At 55.7% G+C, this 19,870-nt stretch overlaps 2 protein-coding genes across 13 annotated transcripts in view; one reads left to right on the top strand and one right to left on the bottom strand.

Annotated features, from left to right (window-relative positions):
- L3mbtl2 (L3MBTL histone methyl-lysine binding protein 2) overlaps positions 1 to 5,886 on the top strand; it is a 17,493-nt gene extending 11,607 nt beyond the window's left edge. For 4 of the 6 annotated variants that reach the window (XM_004845527.4, XM_021258931.2, XM_021258932.2 and 1 more), the window contains 9 exons: positions 916 to 1,147; positions 1,487 to 1,563; positions 1,704 to 1,808; positions 1,951 to 2,098; positions 2,464 to 2,546; positions 2,719 to 2,953; positions 3,197 to 3,262; positions 3,955 to 4,071; positions 4,490 to 5,886. In XM_004845527.4, the coding sequence (XP_004845584.1) occupies positions 916 to 1,147; positions 1,487 to 1,563; positions 1,704 to 1,808; positions 1,951 to 2,098; positions 2,464 to 2,546; positions 2,719 to 2,953; positions 3,197 to 3,262; positions 3,955 to 4,071; positions 4,490 to 4,602 (1,176 nt within the window). In that variant the 3' untranslated portion in view covers positions 4,603 to 5,886. Of the gene's footprint in view, positions 1 to 915; positions 1,148 to 1,486; positions 1,564 to 1,703; positions 1,809 to 1,950; positions 2,099 to 2,463; positions 2,547 to 2,718; positions 2,954 to 3,196; positions 3,263 to 3,954; positions 4,162 to 4,489 lie in introns of all 6 variants that reach the window. The other 2 variants (XM_087213835.1, XM_021258933.2) reach the window with 1 other exon arrangement.
- On the bottom strand, positions 3,928 to 19,870 carry Chadl (chondroadherin like). Of its 7 annotated transcripts, none has more exons than XM_087213837.1 (6): positions 14,023 to 19,870; positions 12,809 to 12,983; positions 10,448 to 12,139; positions 9,792 to 9,958; positions 9,141 to 9,339; positions 3,928 to 4,139 (listed from the first exon to the last, which is right to left on the bottom strand). In XM_087213837.1, the coding sequence occupies exons 1-5, from the start codon at positions 14,028 to 14,030 to the stop codon at positions 9,153 to 9,155; spliced, it is 2,229 nt and encodes a 742-aa protein (XP_087069963.1). In that variant the 5' UTR covers positions 14,031 to 19,870; the 3' UTR covers positions 3,928 to 4,139; positions 9,141 to 9,152. The 7 variants fall into 7 exon arrangements, 6 of the variants coding, with proteins under 6 accessions (XP_087069963.1, XP_004845586.2, XP_087069962.1 ...); XM_004845529.4 differs by lacking the exon at positions 14,023 to 19,870 and adding an exon at positions 13,352 to 13,942; XR_002395269.2 differs by lacking the exons at positions 9,792 to 9,958; positions 14,023 to 19,870 and adding an exon at positions 13,352 to 13,591.

Raw genomic sequence — 19,870 nt, 5'->3', positions numbered from 1 at the left:
TCTGGTCCTTGAGCTAAAAGTTCTTTTTTTCAAAAAGTCACATCATGACCAATCAGAGGGATCAAGTCTGCAGCAGACTCTCCTGCCTCTGCTGGGCTCCGGGTGTGGGTCCTCTCCTGGGCAGTGGCCTGGGCTGCATCTGAGGTCTCTGAGCTAAGGGCTGGAGGCCATGTCCCCAGGTCGCCCTGTAGCTCTGGCAGGGTGCAGGAAATGCGGGGCACATGTTACCAGAACACATGAAGGCACTGGCCTTGTGGTCACAGAGGAGGAGCAGATATCAAGCAGGCTTCATGGAAAAAAAGGCTTTTGGATTTTGCCTTGATGGGCGGGGCCAGAGGAGCTGGGAAGCCAACACAGGAAACAAAGATGGAATGGGCCAGAGTCAGCTTGTCACACTGACTGCTCTGTGGCCTTGGAGAGCTCCACCCCCCTTGGCATGTGTGAAAATAGCACTGCTCTGTCTCAGCAGGGCTGATCTGAGCTGGAAAGGCGCTACCCAGGCAAGAGAGCACCAGTCACCGTGTAGGAGGAATCTGCTGCCTGCTTGTGCCCCACCACCATGGCTCTGGGGGTCAGCTCTTGGGGTCTTGGGCACTGTCCCGTTGGGTCAGAGGGCTCAGATTGCAGCCCCTAGGCAGGACACCAGCCTACAGTGATCTGTGTGACTCTGGGGACATCACTTGTCCTCTGTGGTCACTGGAGTTTCCTTAGTATGAAGCAGGTTTTGGGTCACCTGGCTTTTGGTGACAAGGTGCTGTGTACCTTGTGGGGCCCAGGTGAACCTGCAGGCCACAGGGCTCCCTGTCACATCCCGACATCTGCCACGCCATTCCTGCCCTCCGCTGACTCCAGACAGAGCAGGAAGGTGGAGCAAGAAGCCTGGGGCCCACAGTGGCCTGTGTTCCAATGTTGCAGATGGTGGAGAGCATGAAGTACCCCTTTCGACAAGGCATGCGGCTGGAAGTCGTGGACAAGTCCCAGGTGTCACGGACCCGCATGGCTGTGGTGGACACAGTGATTGGGGGTCGCCTGCGGCTCCTCTATGAGGATGGTGACACTGATGATGATTTCTGGTGTCACATGTGGAGCCCCCTGATCCACCCAGTGGGTTGGTCACGGCGCGTTGGTCACGGCATCAAGATGTCAGGTCAGCAGCACCCCAGGCCATCATGACCCCAGGCCCCAAATCTCCAGGAATGGCAGGGAGGAGGGACCGGGGCTAAGGCCCAGAGAAGCTGAGTCACCTGACCATGGTCACTCAGCTCAGCTAGTATGTGGTAAAATCAAGACTTGGCCCTTCCGCTCCTGGCCTGGGTGTCGTGCAGGAGGACTTGGGTCTGAGGCTGAGTGGCCTGCTGGGGGCTCCTGATGATGTCCGGGCCGGGCCACCTGCCTGCTGGGGGAGCTGACTTTCTGGGGTGGCACCAAGGGGCCCTTAGCTACCTTCACCTCCCTTTTCTTTCTCACACCCTCTGCCTCTCAAAAGAGAGGCGAAGTGACATGGCCCATCACCCCACCTTCCGGAAGATCTACTGTGACGCCGTCCCTTACCTGTTCAAGAAGGTGAGGTGTGGCCTACGCATGCTTTTCCCCCTGGCCATGACTCGTTCTGTGTCCAGGAGCCTGGTGTCCCCAGGGACCGTCCCTCCCTCCCCAGACCTCTGGGCCTGCCTGGCATTCACCACCTGTCCCATTCCTGTAAGGTACGAGCTGTCTACACAGAAGGTGGATGGTTCGAGGAGGGGATGAAGCTGGAGGCCATCGACCCCCTGAACCTGGGTAACATCTGTGTGGCGACCATCTGCAAGGTGAGCCAGGCCCTGCCTCCAGCATGGCTTTCTGGGGCTCTCAGCTGCGGGGGACTCGGGATGCTTGTGCGGAAGGCAGAGCTCTGCATGTGCGGGTCCTACCTGCCCACAGCTGATAACAAAGCACTCCACACTCTCCTAGGTCCTCCTGGACGGCTACCTGATGATCTGTGTGGATGGGGGACCCTCCACAGATGGCTCTGACTGGTTCTGCTACCATGCCTCCTCCCATGCCATCTTTCCAGCCACCTTCTGCCAGAAGAATGACATCGAGCTCATGCCCCCTAAAGGTGATCCTGGCCTTGCAGGGTGTGGCCACAGGCCCAGAGTGCTGGTCAAGTAGACATGGAGTTCTCAAGTGTGGGAGAGGTGACAGGCACCACTAGCCCTTACACCATAGGTGCTGGGTGGTTGGTGAACAGAGCTTCTGCTAGTGGCTTTGAGCAATGAACACCCTGTGCATCAGGGCTGTAGTTCTACAGCAGGTGCCAGCCTGGAGAGGAGGGAGGAAGGTGGCTTCCATGGAGACTCCAGGTTGGGTCCTGACCAAGCTGCAGTGGCCCATGAGCAGTGTGCTACTTTCACCCAACCTGTTTCCTTCTTCCTGCATCCTGCATCCCCTCCTCTCCTGAACGGAAATTCTCTGCTCCTGCAGGGTATGAGACCCAGACTTTCGACTGGGAGACCTATTTGGAGAAGACAAAGTCCAAAGCAGCTCCATCGAGACTCTTCAACATGGTGAGAGGCCAGATGCAGCAGGGGTCTACGGTGCTGTGGGTGGAGGTTCCAGCCCTTTCTCCTGAGGGGACTGCCGGGATGTCCACTCCTGGCACTGTGCCAGGCACTGCGCTGGGCACGTGTGGCCTCAGTGTCGCCACCCTTGGTGCCAGCCTGTCCCCCTCCCCCTCAGGACTGCCCCAACCATGGCTTCAAGGTGGGCATGAAGCTGGAGGCTGTGGATCTGATGGAGCCCCGGCTCATCTGTGTGGCCACAGTGAAGCGGGTGGTGCACCGGCTGCTCAGCATCCATTTCGACGGCTGGGACAGCGAGTATGACCAGTGGGTGGACTGCGAGTCCCCGGACATCTACCCTGTGGGCTGGTGCGAGCTCACTGGCTACCAGCTCCAGCCCCCGGTGGCCACAGGTTGGGCTCACAGCCCTCTTCCCTCGTCCCCCGTCCCTCTTCCCCTTGTCACCTGCGCCCCTCTCGTGCCTGGCTCAGCTCCTTGGCATAAGGTGAGAAGGCTCTCACCACCCTGCTCTGGCTCTCCCTCCTTCCCTCCAGCCCGAGGTGCTCCTCCTGCATCCTCCCCACTTGGGTCTCAGGGTGCCCGGTGTTCTCCCAGAGCACCTGCTCATTTCTGCTCCCCTTATCTTTCAACCGCAGAACCGGCCACACCTCTGAAGGCCAGAGAGGTCACAAAGAAGAAAAAGAAACAATTTGGGAAGAAAAGTAAGTTGTGTCCCAGGGCAGTCAGACACTGGTGCCCAGGAGCTGCCACTGTTGTTTGGCTCCCTCTGCATTGGCGTCCATCGGCCCACCCTCCTCTCTGCCTTGCCCTTGCCCCACAAGCCTCTGGGGACCCAGAGCATAGATAGGAGTCATCTCCCTGGTGATGCTCACATGGTAAGGATGAGGGAGAAGAGATGGCTCCATGGAATTGGAAGGCAGTGCAGCCCCTGGGCACCTGCAGCTTCTGGGCTGTAAGGGAGAGGCCAGGAAGAGACACATGGGGTTCCTGGGCCACTGCTATCCTATGGGTGGCAGCACAGCACCTGGGAGGCAGGGTGAGGAGGGCAAGAGGGGAGTTGGCAGAGCTGCCTCAGAGCTAGAGCATGGCACTGCACCCAGGGAGGATGTCCCAACCCAGGATGGGACTGGAACAGGGTCCCGTCACCGGGCAGGGCCAGGGCCAGGGCCAGGGCCAGGGCCAGGGCGGTCTGAGGGTGCGGCAGCAGAACTGGAGGCCCTGGACCGCATGTGTTGCAGTGCAGGAGTCCACGCCTGCAGGGTGTAGAGAACCTTACTGGAGGGGCTCAGGGCACACGGCCAGGTCATCTGGCCCGCCGCCACCTCCTGCCTGCCCAGCAGGCCTCGCACAGAATGGACCCCACAGCTGGGTTTGACTCCATTTTTATTCCAAGGGAAAAGAATCCCACCAGCCAAGCCCCGGGGCCTCAGACAGGGCTCCAAGAAGCCCCTGCTGGAGCACGAGCTGCAGGCTTCAGGGAAGGTTGCATCGGAGCCCGGGCCTGACGAGAGTAAGAGCTGCCGGGGTGGAGGCAGGGCCGGCCTGCGCTGCGCCCAGAGGTGACCCCTCCGTCCTGACCTGGGCACGGAAGAGAGCCGAGGTGAAGGGGGATTTGCTGGGCACTAAGCCCTCCTTAAGCACCGGGCCTGCGAGCCTCCCCTGGGCCTGTGGCAGCACCGAGGCCAAGGGCCCGGCCGCTCCTCCTCCTCCTCCTGCTGCTGTACCCACCACGTGTGCTGGGGGGGGGGGGGGAAGCAGGTGGCTGCATCTCTGCATGGCTCACCGGGCTGGCTGGGTGTGCTTGGGCCCTGGACTTCCTCTTCTGCTCCCCTGGAAGGCGAGCAGGAGGAGGGGTAGTCCCCGGCCACCTGCCCCCTCCTGGTGCCCCTGTCTGTGGGAAGCCAGGCTCACCTCACTGTTCCCCACAGTCATTGCAGTGTGTGTGAAGGAAGAGCACCTGGACACGGCCTTGCCCCACCAGATGCCCAGTCCAGAGCTTCCCATGCCCGTGGAGAACATCAAGCAGGAGATGGACGACTGAGCCCTCCTGGTGCCTGGTGGCAGCCACCCCAGACCAGGGAGCAGAGGGTCTGCCCTCCCTCACTGGAGCTGGAGCCCGAGCCTTTGCTATCAAACCAACACTGCCTGGGCCTGGGCCTACACTGGAGGGATCGGCCCGGGCTCTGTGGACCTCTCGCCTCCCGCCCTCCTGGCCAGGCCTCTGTGATCTGGGCTGCCAGAGGCCCCCCCTGGGTGACAGCCTCTGCACCCCAGGGTTTTCAAGCAGGTACACTTGTTGCCTACTTTTTGTTTTTCAGTAGTGGGGATTGAAACCACAGCCTTCGCCCTGAGCTGCATCCCCAGCCCTTTTACTTTGAGACAGGCTATCAGTAAGTCACTGAGTTGTCCAGCTTGGGCTCAGACTTGTAGTCCTCCTGCCTCGGCCTCCTGAAGTGCTAGGATCATGTGTGTATGCCACTGTGTACCTAGCTCTGCGCTTGTAGCGGCCTCCTGCCCTCACCACACCCTCAATGCCAGACCTCACCTGGAGGACAACTGCTCGATCGTCCCAGTGTGGTGGGAGTGAAGTGAGCGGCACTAAATGGAGTGCCCTGGCTGGCATGCACAGCGGGGCAGGAGCAGCCTCCACCTAAGAGGGAGCCACACCAAAGCCTTACTTGCCCCTTAGCAACCTGGGGACCCCACCGTGGCAGGCAGCTGAGAAGCAGTGACCAGGACAGTGGGGTTTGGTGACCTGTGAAGTGCCCTCAACCCTGTGCCTGAGCAGAAGCACTGCCATTTCCTAAGGGGAATGGGCAGGGCTTGTGACCTAGGGGCAGCTGGTGCTGTGATGGAGCCAGGACCCTAAAATCACAAGGTAGATCACAAGGTGAGGGCCCCGGCTGAGCCTGACCTGCCTGGGGCCTGGCTTGGACCTGATGTTTTCATCTCCTTTGGTGAACTAGGGTCAGGTGTGGCCAGCCCTGGCAGCTGAGGTAACCCTAAAGAAGGCTCTTGCCCCCCTCTTTGGGAGGTGTAATGTACCTCCTGGCTGAATTTTGTTACTCTTTTTTTTTTTTTGGTACTGGGGATCGAACTCGGGTCCTTCCACTTGTGCAGCAGGTGGCGAAACCACTGAGCTAAATCCCTGGCCCCTGAACTTTGTTACTATTAGTCCCTCTTCTTTTCCCCACTCCTCCAAACTGCATTCTGTGGTCAGGGATTTAGCTCAGTGGCACTGTGCCTGCCTTGCAAGAGCAAGGTCCTGAGTTTGATCCCCGGTACCACAAAAAGTAAAAAAACTAAGCTGCATTCTGAAAGTTCACCCCATGTCTGCTCTTGCTTTGCCCATTGGTCTCCTGTGAAACCCAATCCTGCAGCCCTTTCATGCACACCCATGTGTGGCCCAGGTGAGTCCCTCTGGCTTGTAAGGGCTACTCCTGTGCCCAGCTGCCTCAGTGGCCCCTCGAGCCTTTGTGCCATGCCCAGCGCTGAGATGTGCTGACGGGGTGTGCTCGGGTACAACCTTGAGAGGGGACACATACATCCAGTCATGAGCCTGATGTTCATGGGCAGCCTCTGACAGCTTGCTTCGGGCTCCTTTACAAAAGGCACTAGATGGTCCTGTGCTGTGCAGCACCCAGACCAGAAGTGGCCAACACCACAGTCTGATTTCCTCAAAAAGTACACAGGCTTGGAAGTGAAAAACATAGGCTGAGGCAGTCTCAGTTCAGAGGGGCCTGTGCCCCACCCCTGTGTGCAGGCAGTGACAGGAATATGGCCCAAGCATGTACCCTGGCCCTGCAGCTGACTCAGGAGCCCAGCAGAAGAGAACTCATCTCACTGGTCAGGGACTCTCCTGACTGCAGAGCTCTGAGGAGAGTGGCTCTCCTGCCAGTTGGCCGTCCTGAAAGACGAAGCCATCCCTGGAGGTGCTGGGAACACAAGTTCCCACAACAGGGCAAGCGGAACAGGAGGGCATGGGCAAAGCAGTGTCATCGGTCATCAGGAATGCCCCATCTCCACAATCACAGTGTGCTGTCATCCTGTACCATTCCCCTCCCCCAAGACTACAGGGTCCCCAAAGGTGGAGCCTGGATCTTACCTGTCCATAGTGCTCAGCTCAGGCTGGCCAGGAAGTCAGCCTTGCTGAGTGTTTAAGAAATGGGAAAAAAGTGCATATAACTTGGGTTGCTGGATTTGTCACATGGAAATCTGTTCTCAAGAGTCTCAGCACTGGGCTGGTGGCTGGGGAACACCTGCACACCCTCCTCGCTCCCTACTTGCCCTGCCTGAGGGTCACGGTGGCTGCCACAACAGGTTAGACCAAGTCTGAACACTTCTGGAAGCAGCCCTGTGCCCCAGGTGTTCCAGTGAGCAGCCCAGGCCCTCTGTTCAGGGAGGGAGCATGGCTTTGCATTTATTCAGCTCATCCACCTTCAGTGTGACCTTCCACTGTGATCATTCCATGGGTACAAAAGAGGAAGGCCTGATAAGCTCCAGGGGGTGGTTGCTTCCATTCAGTGTTAAAAGGCAGCAGTGGGACCGAACCCAGGTCAGTCAGCCATGTCACCGTCCTCAGACTGCTGTCCTGTCAATGGCACTGGGCATCTTCCACTTGCCCGACACCAAAGTATGTCAGGGTGTCAAGGAAGAGTGAGGCCGCCATGGCCCAGCCTCCTCAGCCCCGACACTGGCAGGGCTCAGAGCCTGTAGCCTTCAGTCCCTTTGGGTCCCCAGAGGAAGTTACTTTCACTAAAATAACCCCGAACCAAGCTGTGTGTAATGACACACACCTGTATTCCCATCACTAGGAGACTGAGGCAGGAGGATCAGAAGTTTGACCCCACCCTGGGCCACTTAGGGACTTAGCAAGATGGTGTCTCAAAAGATGAAGAAAGTAATCATGACCCAGAACCCCAGCACTGGCCTATTTACTGGATATTTACTTCATGTCAGAAACAAAATGTTCTGAGAGGTCCAGTTCCTGCTGAACCCCCATCCTCTTTAGCCACACCCTGAGCTGGGGTGGGTTGGCCTGGCCCAGCCTGCTCACCTTTCTCCTGGGGCTGCTGCAGGTGCCAGGTACCAGCCAAGCGCCTGGCAGGTCGATGCCACATGAATGTGGGCGGAGACCACATCGCTGTTGTCACTAAAGCCAGCTCAGTGGTGCTTCTGTGGCAGAACTTGTTCCCCTGCAGCTTAGGGGCTTCTGAGGAGTCTCATCACTCCAGCTCCCTCCTCACAGAACACTGTTAATGGGCACGTTGTACTTTCCCCAAAGAGGTATGTTGGGGGCTTAACCCCCGGAAACTCAGAGTCTAATTTTACCTGAAAGTAAGCTCTTGATAGCAGTAATGCAGTCCTGAAATGAGCTCATTAGGTTGGGCTCTATTTCACTATGGCCAATATCCTTATAAAAAGGGGGTATTTGTACCAGGTATGTCTGTAATACCAGCAACTCAGGAGGCTGAGGCAGGAAGATTGCAAGTTTGAGGCCAGCCTGGGCAACTTAGTAAGACCTTGTCTCAAAATTTATAAAAGGGCTAGGAATGAGCTGGGCATAATGGCACATGCCTCAGCACTGGGGAGGCTGAAGCAGGAACATCACCATGAGTTCAAGGCCAGCCGAAACTACACAGTGAGACCCTGTCTCAGTCAATCAATAAATGGGTTGGGGATATAGCTCAGTAGTAGAGCACTTGCCTAGCATATACAAGGCCCTAGGTTCATTCCCAGCACTGCAGGGAGGAAAATGATGGAAGGGAACCCCACTGACAGGTACAGAAGGCAGCTATGTGAAGACACACAGAACACCACGTGAAGATGGAGACACATGAGGATTCAGCCGTGAGCCATCTCAGGCCACCGAGTGGCTGGAAGGACCCAGAGAGCATCCTTCCACTCGGGTTTCAGACAGTGGCCCTCAACACTGATTTCCAACTTCAACCCTCCCGAACAGGCAGACAGATTTCTGCCATTCTGTGTCACCCAGTTTGTGATGCTTGGTTGTGGCAGCCCCTGGAACTAATAGAAACACCACCAAATGACCCCAGGCACTTCCAATCTCTGAAATGTAGCTCCTGAGGGAGGCAGCCCCATGCCTGCCTTCTCTGCTATGAGTTTCCCCCCAGGGCCCAGCTGGGGAACCCATGTTCTGCATACCTTACAACTGAGAGTTCAAGCTGAGTCAGGATGCGAATGTCAAGTCAGGGCCAACCTGTGCTGGGGGTGGGGGTGCAGCAGCAGAGCCAGCAGCACACCTGTCCCTCGCTCCCCACTAAGCAACACCATGAGGTTGAGGTCGGGATGGGAGTAGCTGAGTCAACACCAATCCAGCAGAAACATAACTGACTTTAAAGACCACACTAGGACCCAGGTACCGTGGCTCAGAGGAAAGACCACCGTCCCACGGGACAAAATGGCACATAATCATTTTCTTTGGAGGTAAGGAGGGAACATCATGGAGAAACACGGTGGGGCCACGGGCCATTGCTCAGCTCTGGGGCCCACAAGTTGGACGTGAAGTCAGAGCCCTGCTCTCAGAGCTGTAGGACCCGAACCCCCACCCAGGCCAACCTTGCCAGCTCCTCACAGCCTTCCCTTGACTGAGGTCCTCCTGGTCCCTGGCCTGGATGCCGGTGTCCGCTTGGCCTTCCTGGCAGCCCAGCCTGGGCAGGCTTCAAAGACAGCAACTGCAGCCTTCACCCGCTGGCCCCGGGCACTGGGAGGGGTGGCACAGGTGGCTCCCACACGCAGGTTCAGCCCAGTGAGCCACCTGAGGAGGAAAAAGCTTGGGGAGCACATGGTCGGACCTTCCTGAGGGGGGTGGGGGGTGATTGGGAGTTTGGGGACAGTGGGTCTAGTGGGGAGCAGGCACTGCTCAGAGTCCTGGCTCTGTGGCTCACCAGTTATGTGGCCTCTAAGTCACTGCAAGCCTCAGATCCTTTCTCTATGAAAAGGGAATAAGAATAGTGACAGGAGCAGGGCATGGTGGCTCATGCCTGCAACCCAAGCTACTCAGGAGGCTGAGGCAGGACGACTGCAAGTTAAGGCCAGCATGAGCAACTCAGAGCCTGTCTCAAAAAATAAAATAGTGCTGGGGGTGGAGCTCAGCAGTAGAGTGCTTTATTAGTAAGCACAAGGCCCTAGGTTCAATCCCTAGCACCACCAAAAAAAGTAACAGACAAGGCATCCAAGGGCTTGGCTGGGAGGTGGAAGTGCTCCTACCTGTGCAGTGGGAGCAGCTGGCAGTCACAGTGGAAGGGGTTGCCACTGAGGTCAATGAGCTCAAGCCCACTGAGACTGGGCAGGGCAGGCAGGGCCCGAAGTTGGTTCTTCTGCAAGTGCAGGCTCTGGAGCCTGGGCCCCAGGCCAGAGAAGGCCCCTGGAGAAATCTGCAAGGGGGTGCCAGGCCCTGGTGTGAGTTCCTATCAGGCCTGCACCACCCTCGGTCTGCAGAGGGGAAGCTGGAGAGCCCAAGGTAGCCCAGGTAGGAGGGCCATTGCAGGGCTCAAGACCCAGGTGGATCTCATGTCCAAGTCACCCAGAGGCCCAGTTCATTGTTCTTTCTGCTATGCCTAAACCCCACCCATCCCCTTAACAAGCCTCTTGGGAACTCTCAACAGTAGGTAACACCTCTGACCCAAATTCCTCCCTCCCTCATTCCCCACAGTGCCCCCAGGGGGCACACCTCTAGCTGGGTGGCACTTGATTCCACCTGGCCTGTCACCCACACCTAGGCGCCATAAGGACAGGGAACATGTTTATCCTCAGGGTTCCCATGTCCAGCCTAAAACCTGACCCTCAGGGTGACAAAGGCTTACTGAGTAAATTTATGATTGCATATGGACTTGTGCTGTGTCCCCCGCCACACGGGTGCCCACCTGCTCCAAACCACTACTGTTCAAGAAGAGGTGCTGCAGTGACCGCCCAGTGGGCCGGAATCCCCCGTCATGCAGGGCTCGGAGTGGGTTTCCTGAAAGCTGCAGCTCTTGCAGGGCAGGCAGCCCTTCCAGGGCCCCAGTGGGCACCTCTCGAAGCTGGTTCCTGTCCAGGTACAGCTTCTCCAGCTCACGAGCTGCCCCAAGCGCCCCTGGGGACACCTGAGTGATGCGATTTCCGCTCAGATAGAGCCAGCGCAAGGCCCGAACGCCTGCCAGGTCCCCAGGGCCCAGGCGCTCCAGGGCGTTGTCCTGCAGGTGCAGGGACACAAGGCTGGGCAGGGCGCGCAGGGCAGCACCTGGCACCTGCAGGAAGTGGTTCCGCTCCAGGTACAGGTACCCCAGGTGGGGGACCCCTTCAAGAGCAGCAGCGCCGAGGCCAGAGAGCTGGTTGTCAGAGAGGTAGAGGTAGAGGAGGCGGCCCAGCCCCGCCAGGGCACCCGCCTCCATCTCTGAGATGCCGCAATGCTGCAGGTGCAGCGACACCAGGTGGCCCAGGCCGGGAAAGGCCGCCCGGGGCACAGAGGGGAAATGGTTGCGCCGCAGATCCAGCAGCTGGGTGTCGCTGGGGAAGCCGCGGGGCACTGCTTGCAGCCCACGGCCCTCACAGACGCTGTGCCTCGAGCCAGGGGCGCACACGCAGGTGCGCGGGCAGGGCACTGCCTCAGCCTCGGGCTCTGCGGGGGCGCGGGGCGACACTCGAGGCTCGGCTGCCCGCTCCTCGGGCTCGTCCTCCTCCGGGTCTCCGGGGCAGTGCAGGTCCGAGGGCCGCAGCGCGTCCAGCGCCTCGTTGCGCAGCCTTCTTGGGCCCTGGCACACGCCATCCGAGCGCACGCGTGCCCGGGCCAGCCACTCGAGCAGGGGCCGAGCCTGGCAGCCGCACCACAGTGGGTTGCCCTGTAGCCGCAGGAGGCGCAGCTGGCCTGGGCCCTGCAGCGGGGGCAGCGCGTCCAGCTGGTTCCCGCGGAGGTCGAGCTTGTGCAGACGCGGGCAGTGGGCAAAGGCCCGGGGGCCCAGGGCTTGCAGCGCGCCGTGGTCCAGTGCCAGCTCGCGCAGGCCCGGGAGCGCCAGGCCGTCCTCCTCACCCGCGTAGGTGAGCGGGTTGTGGCCCAGCTCCAGGCGGGCCAGGCCGCGGGCCTGGGACAGCGCGGCCCCGGGCAGCGCCTGGAACTCATTGTGCTGCAGGCTGAGGCGGCGCAGCGCGGGCAGGCCAGCCAGGGCCTCGGGGGCCAGCACGCTGAGCAAGTTGTGTGCCAGCTGCAGCCAGCGCGCGCGCAGTAGCCCCTGGAAGGCCATGGCCGGCAGGTAGACCAGTGCATTGTGTGCCAGGTTCAGCGTGGCCAGCGCGCCCAGTGCCCCAAAGGCGCCTGGCCGCAGCTCCTCCAGCACATTCTGCTCCAGCTCCAGGTGCCGCAGCGAGCCCAGCCCGTCCAGTGCCTCCTGGGGCAGCATGCGTAGGCGGTTGGAGGCCAGGTTGAGGAGCAGCAAGCGGCCCAGGCCCCGGAAGGCGCCCTCCGCCACCTGCTCTACCTGGCAGTGCCGCAGGTCCAGGTGTGTGAGATGCGGCAGGTCCCGGAAGGCAGCGGGGGGGATCACCCTCAGCGCGTTGCCCTGCAGGTCCAGCCTCTGCGTGAGCTAGGCGAGGGGAAGGCGAGGCTGAGCTTGGCACGTGCCTGTGCCTCGCCTGGAACTATCCCCCTTATTTCTCCTCATCCTGCTTCTGGATGCTTCCTCCCTGAAGCCTTCCCTAGCCCCCAGCCTTTGAGCACCCCCCCCCCCCGCACACACACACACACCCCGGTGGCACTAGTCACACTGTCTTGTCACTGCCTTACTTTTTCTCTTCCTCTGCCTCCTAACTCCATAGCCCAAAGACAGCATCTTACCCTGCTACACCCCAGTTCTCTGCAAAAGGATCTGTACTGAAGCCAGTATTTATCTGTAGGTCACCTCAAACTCAGGACCTTGCACTTGCCAGGCAGGTGCTGTGCCGCTGAACTAAATCCCTGGCCCAATAGGGTTTGTTTTTTTTTTAAGATAAGATCTCAATGTACAGCTCAGGCTGACCCCGAACTAATGATGATCCTCCTGCCTCAGCCTCCCAAGTGTACTACCACGCCCAGCCCGGCGATTGTGTATTATCCTTCCCATTTTACAGAGGTGAAGACTGAGCTCAGAGGGAAGTAATTTGCCAGGCAGTCCCCACCAGACAGTGACAGATCCACTGCCCAGCCCAAACTCCTCCTGCAGCCCTCTCCCCACTGCCACTCTGCCACCCTGTGCCCATACTTCCACCACACTGACCTCTGGGATGGCGCTGGGCACCTCAGTGAGGTTCTGGTTCCGACAGGAAACATGCCGCCTGGCATTGTCACAGATGCAGGGCTGTGGGCAGCGCTGGGCAGCTGCATGCCAGACTGGACCCAGTGGCAGCAGCAGCAGCAGCAGCATCCAGGAGACATTGGTGGAACTCTGGAGCCTGGAGAGGGAGAGACAGTTGGCTGCCCCTCACCCAGCCCAGCCTTTGGGCCCACAGTGCCATTGGCCGGAGCCTGTTCTCCTACCCCACACACCAGAACTTCTGTTATCGGTCCTGTTTCACCCTGGAGGAAACTGAGGCTCACAAAATCAACCCAGTGAGTCCCTTTTTTTCTTTTGTACTGGGGATTGAACCCTAGGCCCTCACACTGAGCAACATCCCTGCCCCTTTTTAATTTTTTTATTTTGAGACAGGGTCTCGCTAAGTCACTAAGTTGACCAGGCTCGTTTCAAACTTGTGATCCTCCTGCCTCAGCTCCCCAAGTAGTTTCCATGACAAGCCTGTGCCACCACACCCAGTTTGCCCACCTCTTCTTAGGGACAACTGCTGCCGCCATGGTTCTCCTGGCCTCCCGTCTGCTCTGCTCACCACCCAGCAGCTGAGAGGAACTTTCCAGAACAGCCTGGCACCCCACTGCAAACCTCCCTCCTGCCTTAGTGGAATCCCAGGCCCCGACTCAACAGAACCTGTTCTTCCATGGTGCCCACCTCCCCCACCAACCCTAAGCATGAACAGCGTCACTGTCACTGCATTGGCATGGAGCCCCCTCTTTGCCACCTGTGTCACTTTGATCACCAGCCTCCCTTCTGTTCCTAGCCATGTCACCTGGGCTGTGCCTCCCCCTCCCTGCTCACGATTGTCACTGTGTTTGAGTCCCAAGGTCCACCCATCTTGGTGCTGGTGGCCTGTGGTCAGGGCAGGCCAGGAAGGGACCCGATCAGGTGGGGCCCTGAGGGACAGGGTCTATAGGGCTCAGGGGGCTGCTGTTGAGCCTTGGACAAGGCCCCAGGACCAGTGCACAGAAAGTCTCAGAGCAGCCTGGACATCCCTGACACCCTCATGCCAACCCACCCACCCCTAGGGAAAGTCCCGGAGTCCCTGTCCCCCAGCCTCTCCGAGGCCCAGAGAAGAGCGGAACCTGCCTGCAGCCACAGAGCTGCCCTAAGGCCCCCTTGTCCCTTGGAGCCCAAAGACTCACCACTCCATGCTGCCCAAGGAACAGCCAGCCCGAGTCTCAGCACAAGAGAGTCCCCGCCTGGATGCTGGCAGGAGCCCCCCTCCTTGGCCCTCAGGCCTGCCAGCAGGAACAGGGCTGAATGGGAGGCATTGTCACTGCCTGGGTGAGTTGGGGCTTCCCCAGGCTGTGGGCAGGGGTGGGGGCAGTAACTGCAGTTACAGGGCCTCCTGCCCGCTGCAGGCCCGGGAACAGAGCCCAGAGCTGAGTTCCCAGGCCACCGAGCAGGGAGGGGCCAGGAGGATCCAGCCTGCGGGTGCCTGATATTGGGCTTCCTTGGGGCTCTGAGGGACCCTGTGTGGGCCACCCTTTGCTGAGCCTGTTTCCTGTTCTCTGAAAAACACAATGTTAGGGGCTTGCTCATGGGATTGCTGGAAGGGTATGGTAGGCACCTGTGGGAAGAATGGTTTACTCCTTTCTTTCTAAATCCACTTGGATGCATTCAATTGGATACTGCACATACATCTGCAAAATTGATTTAGTTTACAACATTGGATTCTTGGGAGTTAACCACATTCATGCCTCTACCCATTCCGATTGGCTGTTACATAGTATTCCACTGAATGAATGCATGGAACTTACCTATCCATCCATCTTGTATATTTTGATTCCTGTTGAGGACCAGAGGAGAATTAACGCCTAATTGACCTCCTCTGTGAGCACAAAGGAGCATGGCTGCACTTGGGTGAGCCTGCATAATAGGTAAAAGTTAAGACAGCTGAGGTTAAGTTGTTTATCAGAGTGTGCACTAATGGAGATTGGGAAGCAGATGAATCTTGTGTTACTTTGATTGCTTGTGCCCGTGTTTGGAGGTGAGCCAAAGGTCATGAGCCCACTGGCTGCTGGCAGGTTGAGCTGACTCCCTCTTTGTTGGCCCCCGGGTAAGGGAGGAACAAAGTAGTGGCTCTGTGTCCGAAGGAAGGGTGGTGGGGTGAGCCCGCTGCAGGTGGCACCCCAGCATGGAGCCAGGGCAGGGTCCCCTACAGATTCCCTCCACTTGTTTTTGCTGTTACAATGTTCCAAAATATATCCAAATATACATCTTCCCAGGCACATGTGCACTTTAAGAATGAAATAAAGCCAGGTGTGGTGGTGCACATCTATAATTCCAGCATGCTAGGAGGCTGAGATAGGATAGTAAACTCAACACTAGCCTGGGTAACTTAGTGTTGTAGTGAGACCTTGTCTCGATATTTTTATTTTTTGGTACCGGAGATCGAACTCGGGACCTTGTGCTTGTGAGGCAGGCACTGGAACCACTGAGCTAAATCCCTACCACTCAATATTTTTAAAAAGGTCTGAAGATGTAGCTTGTGAGAAGGACCTGGTGTCAATCCTCTGTAACAAAGAAAACAAAACAGAAAAGAAAGAATACATCTAGACCATAGCAAAGATTTCTGTATCCTATAATTTTCAGATCCAGGTTTGTGATGGAGCTGTATGTTTATAATTCAGTTTGTTTAGATGTTTTGGTGTTTTGCTTTGCATTTATAGGGATTGAATCCAGGGCTCACGCTTGCTAGGCAAGGGTTCTACAATTGTAGCCTTTTTTTAAAAACTAGACTTTCACACACTTTCACTCAACAAATTTTATATCAGAGATCAGGCACACTCAGGGTGATGTGGCCATAAGACAGCCAGTCCCATAGCAGTGGAACCAGCGTGTGCTCATTCATGTTTGGCTCTTCACTCAACAGTATGTAACATTCACTCAGGTTTTAAGGAATAGTTTTAATTTGTTCATTTTCATTTTTTAATAGCATGCTAGCATTCCATCCCATAATATACCACAACAGTGGCCTGGGACACAAAAGGAAGGACAGTTTGCCCCAGTAACAGGGATATTGTTGGTGGAAAGCTCAAGGTGGGGGATTGAAATGAAATGGGGTAGAGGTGGGGCTGACGGTGCATGCCTGTAATCCTAGCACTCAGCGGCTGAGACAGGAGGACTTCAGTTCGAGGCTACTGATGAGTGAGAGCCTTTCAAAAAAAATTTAAAAAGGAAGGAAGGAGGGAGGGAGAGAGAGAGAGAGAAAGAGAGAGAGAAAGAAAGGAAGAAAGAAAGAAAGAAGAAAGAAAGGAAAAGAAAGAAAAGAAAAGAAGGGAGGGAAGGAGGGAGTGGGCCAGGGATTTAGCTCAGTGGCACTACGCCGGCCATGCAAGCATAAGGTCCTGAGTTTGATCCTTGGTACCGAAGGTGGGAGGGGGCGGGGAAGAAAGAGAATAAAAAATTAGAAACAGGGGCTGGGGATTTAGCTCAGTGGTTCTGCTGCCTGCCTTGCAAGTGCAAGGACCCAAGTTCGATCCCCAGTACAAAAAAAAAAAAAAAATAGAAACAAATACAAAGGAACCAACTTGAGGTTTATCTAGGTATGGGTATGGATTGCTGGGAATTGAACAGTCTAGTGCATGCTAGGAAGCGCTCTACCACTGAGATCCATCATCACTATTTTAAACTTTGAGACAAGATCTTACTGTCCTGCCCAGGCTGACCTTGAATTTGTGATCCACCTGCCTTAGGCTCCCAAGAAGCTGGGATCGTAGGCATAAACCTCCACACCCAGCTTGGTCTGTTTTTAATCACTGTGTGCTGGAAAGCCCCACAATGTCACTTCTGCCCTCTGGGTATCTTATTGTACCTCAGCTACTTTACCTGTCCTGTTGTCATTGGATAATGAGGCTGCTTCCAGCATGAGTCCATCTGGGAAAGTGTTGGTTAGTATGTTTGCCACCATTTCTGTGAGATGTGAGGAATGGAACTGCTGGTCTTAATGTACATTAACTTTCAGCTTCCGTGGACGCTGCCTTGTCCCAGCGTGGTTGCTTTAATGTACACATTACTGCAGTATCTGAGAGTTCCTATTGTTCCACATCCCCACCAACATTTGGTACTGTGCCAGGTGAGAGGGAAAAGGTCTGTAATCCTAGCACTAAGGAGCCTGAGGCAGGAGGATTGCCATGAGTTCAAGGCCAGGGTGAACTACATAGTGAAACCCTGTCTTTCCCGCGCACACACACACACACACACAGTGAGACCCTGCCTCAAAAACAATAAAGACCACTTGGTATTGTCTCTGTATTTTAGCCATTCTGCTGAGGGTATCATGTTATGATTTTAGTTTCTCTGATGTCTAATTAAGCATATTTTCACTTTTTTGTGTTAAGTGCCTTTTCAAGAGCATTTCCTATTGACTTCATCTGTTTTTGCACTGATGGGGACTGAACCCATGCTAGACAAGTGCTCTTATCACTGAGCTACATCCCCAGCCCCCCCTCCCTTTTTTTTTTCTTTTTTAAATTTTGAGACAGAGTCTCATTAAGTCTGAGTTACCCAGGCTGGGATCAAAATGATTCTCCTACCTCAGCTTCCCAGAATGCTGGGATTACAACGTATGTTGCAATATCTGGCTTCTACTTTGGGTTTCCATGTGTTTGCCTGTTCTAGATACTGTAACTTGATCTAAGAGGAATCATATAGTATTTGCCCTTATTTTACTTAACAAAGTTTTCAGGGTTTATCCACGCTGTAGAACATCAAGGGCGCATACTTTTTCCTGGCTGAATAATATACCATTCTACACACATGGACAGTGAAGTTGTTTCCACCAGCTGGCTGTCACTTGGTTGTGAATGCTGCTATGAACATTGGTGTGCATGTGAGTCTCTGCTTTATAGTTCTGTGGCTATGTACTCTGAAGCAGGACTGCAGGCTAATGGTAATTCTGTGATTATTAGTTCTAACTACTTTCAAGTGGAGTTTTTAGGCTCTTCTCTATATAGGATTATGTCATATGTGAGATGATTTTACTTTTGTCTAATTTGAATGCTTTTTTCCCCCTTGCTTAATCACTCTGGCTACAACTCCCAATAATATACTGTGTTGAATAGAAGGGGTTAAGAGTTACCAGGCAAGTCAGGTGTAGTGGTGCACACTTATAATCCCAGCATTCAGGAGGCTGAGGCAGGAAGATCACAACTTCAAGGCCAGCTAGGCGACATAGTTGAATGCTGGCCAACCTGAATTAGAGCAAGACCCTGTAATCCAATGCTCTTGCATGCCTGTAATGTTGTGCACGCTTGGGCAATTTAGCAGGTAGTCTAGCCTGATCCTGTCCCAAAATATTAGGAAAGGTCTGCAGGTGTAGGCAAAAGGCCCTGGGATCTGTCCAGGGGGAGTGGAAAGTGGGCATTTTCACCTTGTTTCCCATCTTAAAGGAAAAGCTTGATTTTCACCATTATCATGTTAACTATGGGCTTTTCCCATATGGCCTTTACTATCTTGAGGGAATTTCCTTCTATTCCTGGTTTGTATCATGAGAATGCTGAATTTTGTTTGGGGTTTTTTTGGTACTGGGGATCGAACTCGGGACCTTGTGCTTGTGAGGCAGGCAGCAGAACCACTGAGCTAAATCCCCGGCCCAAGAATGCTGAATTTTGTCAAATGCCTTTTCTGTGTCCATTAGGATAACCTTGTGACCTCTCACCCTTGTTCTGCTAGTGTGGTCCGTTACACTGGCTTTCATGTTGAACCATCCACCCTTGCATCCCAGGGATAAATCCCACTTGGTCATGGTGTGTGGTCCTTCCAACATGCTATTAGACATCACCCCTTTTAATGAAAATAGAATCACATATACCTTGTCTTAGAACCACTGGTATCATGCTTTCTTCTCTCAACTTACTACTGACTCGTCTGTGTTGAATTTTCCTCTGTACAACACTGCACTGAGTGGCTTTACTTTTACCTGTCATTTTCCTGATTTTGGCCTGTGATGGTGTAGATCTAAAAGTTCCTGTGTTCAGAGGCGGGGCTTCTTGGAGGTGACTGGATGATGGGGTGCTACATGGATCAGTGGGTTCACCCATAGGTGAATTCATGGCTGAATGTGCTGTCAGGAGGCGAGACATAGTTGGAGGTGGTCACTAGGGGTGTGATTGGAAGACTGTTCTTGTCCCCAGCTCTTCCCTTCTGCTTCCTGGCTGCTAGACTGAGCAGCTTTCCTCCACCATGCTTTCTGCCTTGGAGCCAGCCAACCATGGACTGAACTCTATGAAAGTGAGAGCCAAAACAAGGCTCTGAAGTTGTACTTATCAGGTATTTTGTCCCAGTGATGGGAAAGCTAATACAGCCTGGGAGTTGACTCTAGGTCCTTACCATCATGAACTGTGCTGCTAGGAGTCCCCTGACCCTGCTTCCTGGGGGCTTTGCTAGTCTAGGTGTAAAACAGAATTGCTAGTATGGGCTGAGGTGCTGTTGGGAGAGCCTCAGGCTGAGCAGGCCTTGCCTAGGCAGGAGCTCAGGCACCACAGATCTTTCCGATGCAGTCATGATCCCTGGGGTCTTTATAAGCTGGAGGTTGGCATTTGAGGTCTAGGAATCCCAAAGGTGACCTCAGCAAGCAGTAGTCACAGGCTCCTCTCTCCCACCTCTGGGCCTCTCCAGCTGGGCTAATTGAGTGGGGCCAGGGCAATCGGCAGCCTGCACTCTGGAGACCACGTCCTCTGCTGGGGGTCCAGGGAGCTGGGCACCGAGGGCCTGTGGGAATGGCATGAGAGCCCTGTTCTCCCTTCAGCCCTGCGTGGTCGGCCAGAGGGCACCATAGCATCCTGCAGATGCCCTGGCTGAACCTCAGGGCATGGCTCTCTGGGTTCCTCCAGTTCTTAGCACTCTTTCACCCTAATACTTCAAGGTTTCTCTTATCTCCCTGCCCAATGTGCAAACATGGGCCACCACTGCTGGCTTCTGGGCCAGTGCCTAATGGAGCTCCCCAAAGGCAGCTCAGAAAACACAGTTCAGAACAGGGCCTGGTGA

This window comes from Heterocephalus glaber, unplaced genomic scaffold, assembly GCF_053883595.1.
Source record: "Heterocephalus glaber isolate CG9 unplaced genomic scaffold, H.glaber_assembly_v1.0 deba00001444, whole genome shotgun sequence".
NCBI classification, from domain to species: Eukaryota; Metazoa; Chordata; class Mammalia; order Rodentia; family Bathyergidae; genus Heterocephalus; species Heterocephalus glaber.
The sequence above is the reverse complement of the archived record's forward strand: the minus strand, read 5'-3'. Positions and strand labels throughout refer to the sequence as shown.

Bases quoted from the DNA above. Each gene is read 5' to 3' on its own strand.
- Chadl (XM_004845529.4), bottom strand. From the start codon at position 13,380: ATGGCGGCAGCAGTTGTCCCTAAGAAGAG. The intron at 9,959-10,447 runs GTGGGCACCCGT...ACCCCCTTGCAG, and splicing joins ACAGTAGTGGTTTGGAGCAG to ATTTCTCCAGGGGCCTTCTC. The intron at 9,340-9,791 runs GTAGGAGCACTT...TTTCCTCCTCAG, and splicing joins CAGCTGCTCCCACTGCACAG to GTGGCTCACTGGGCTGAACC.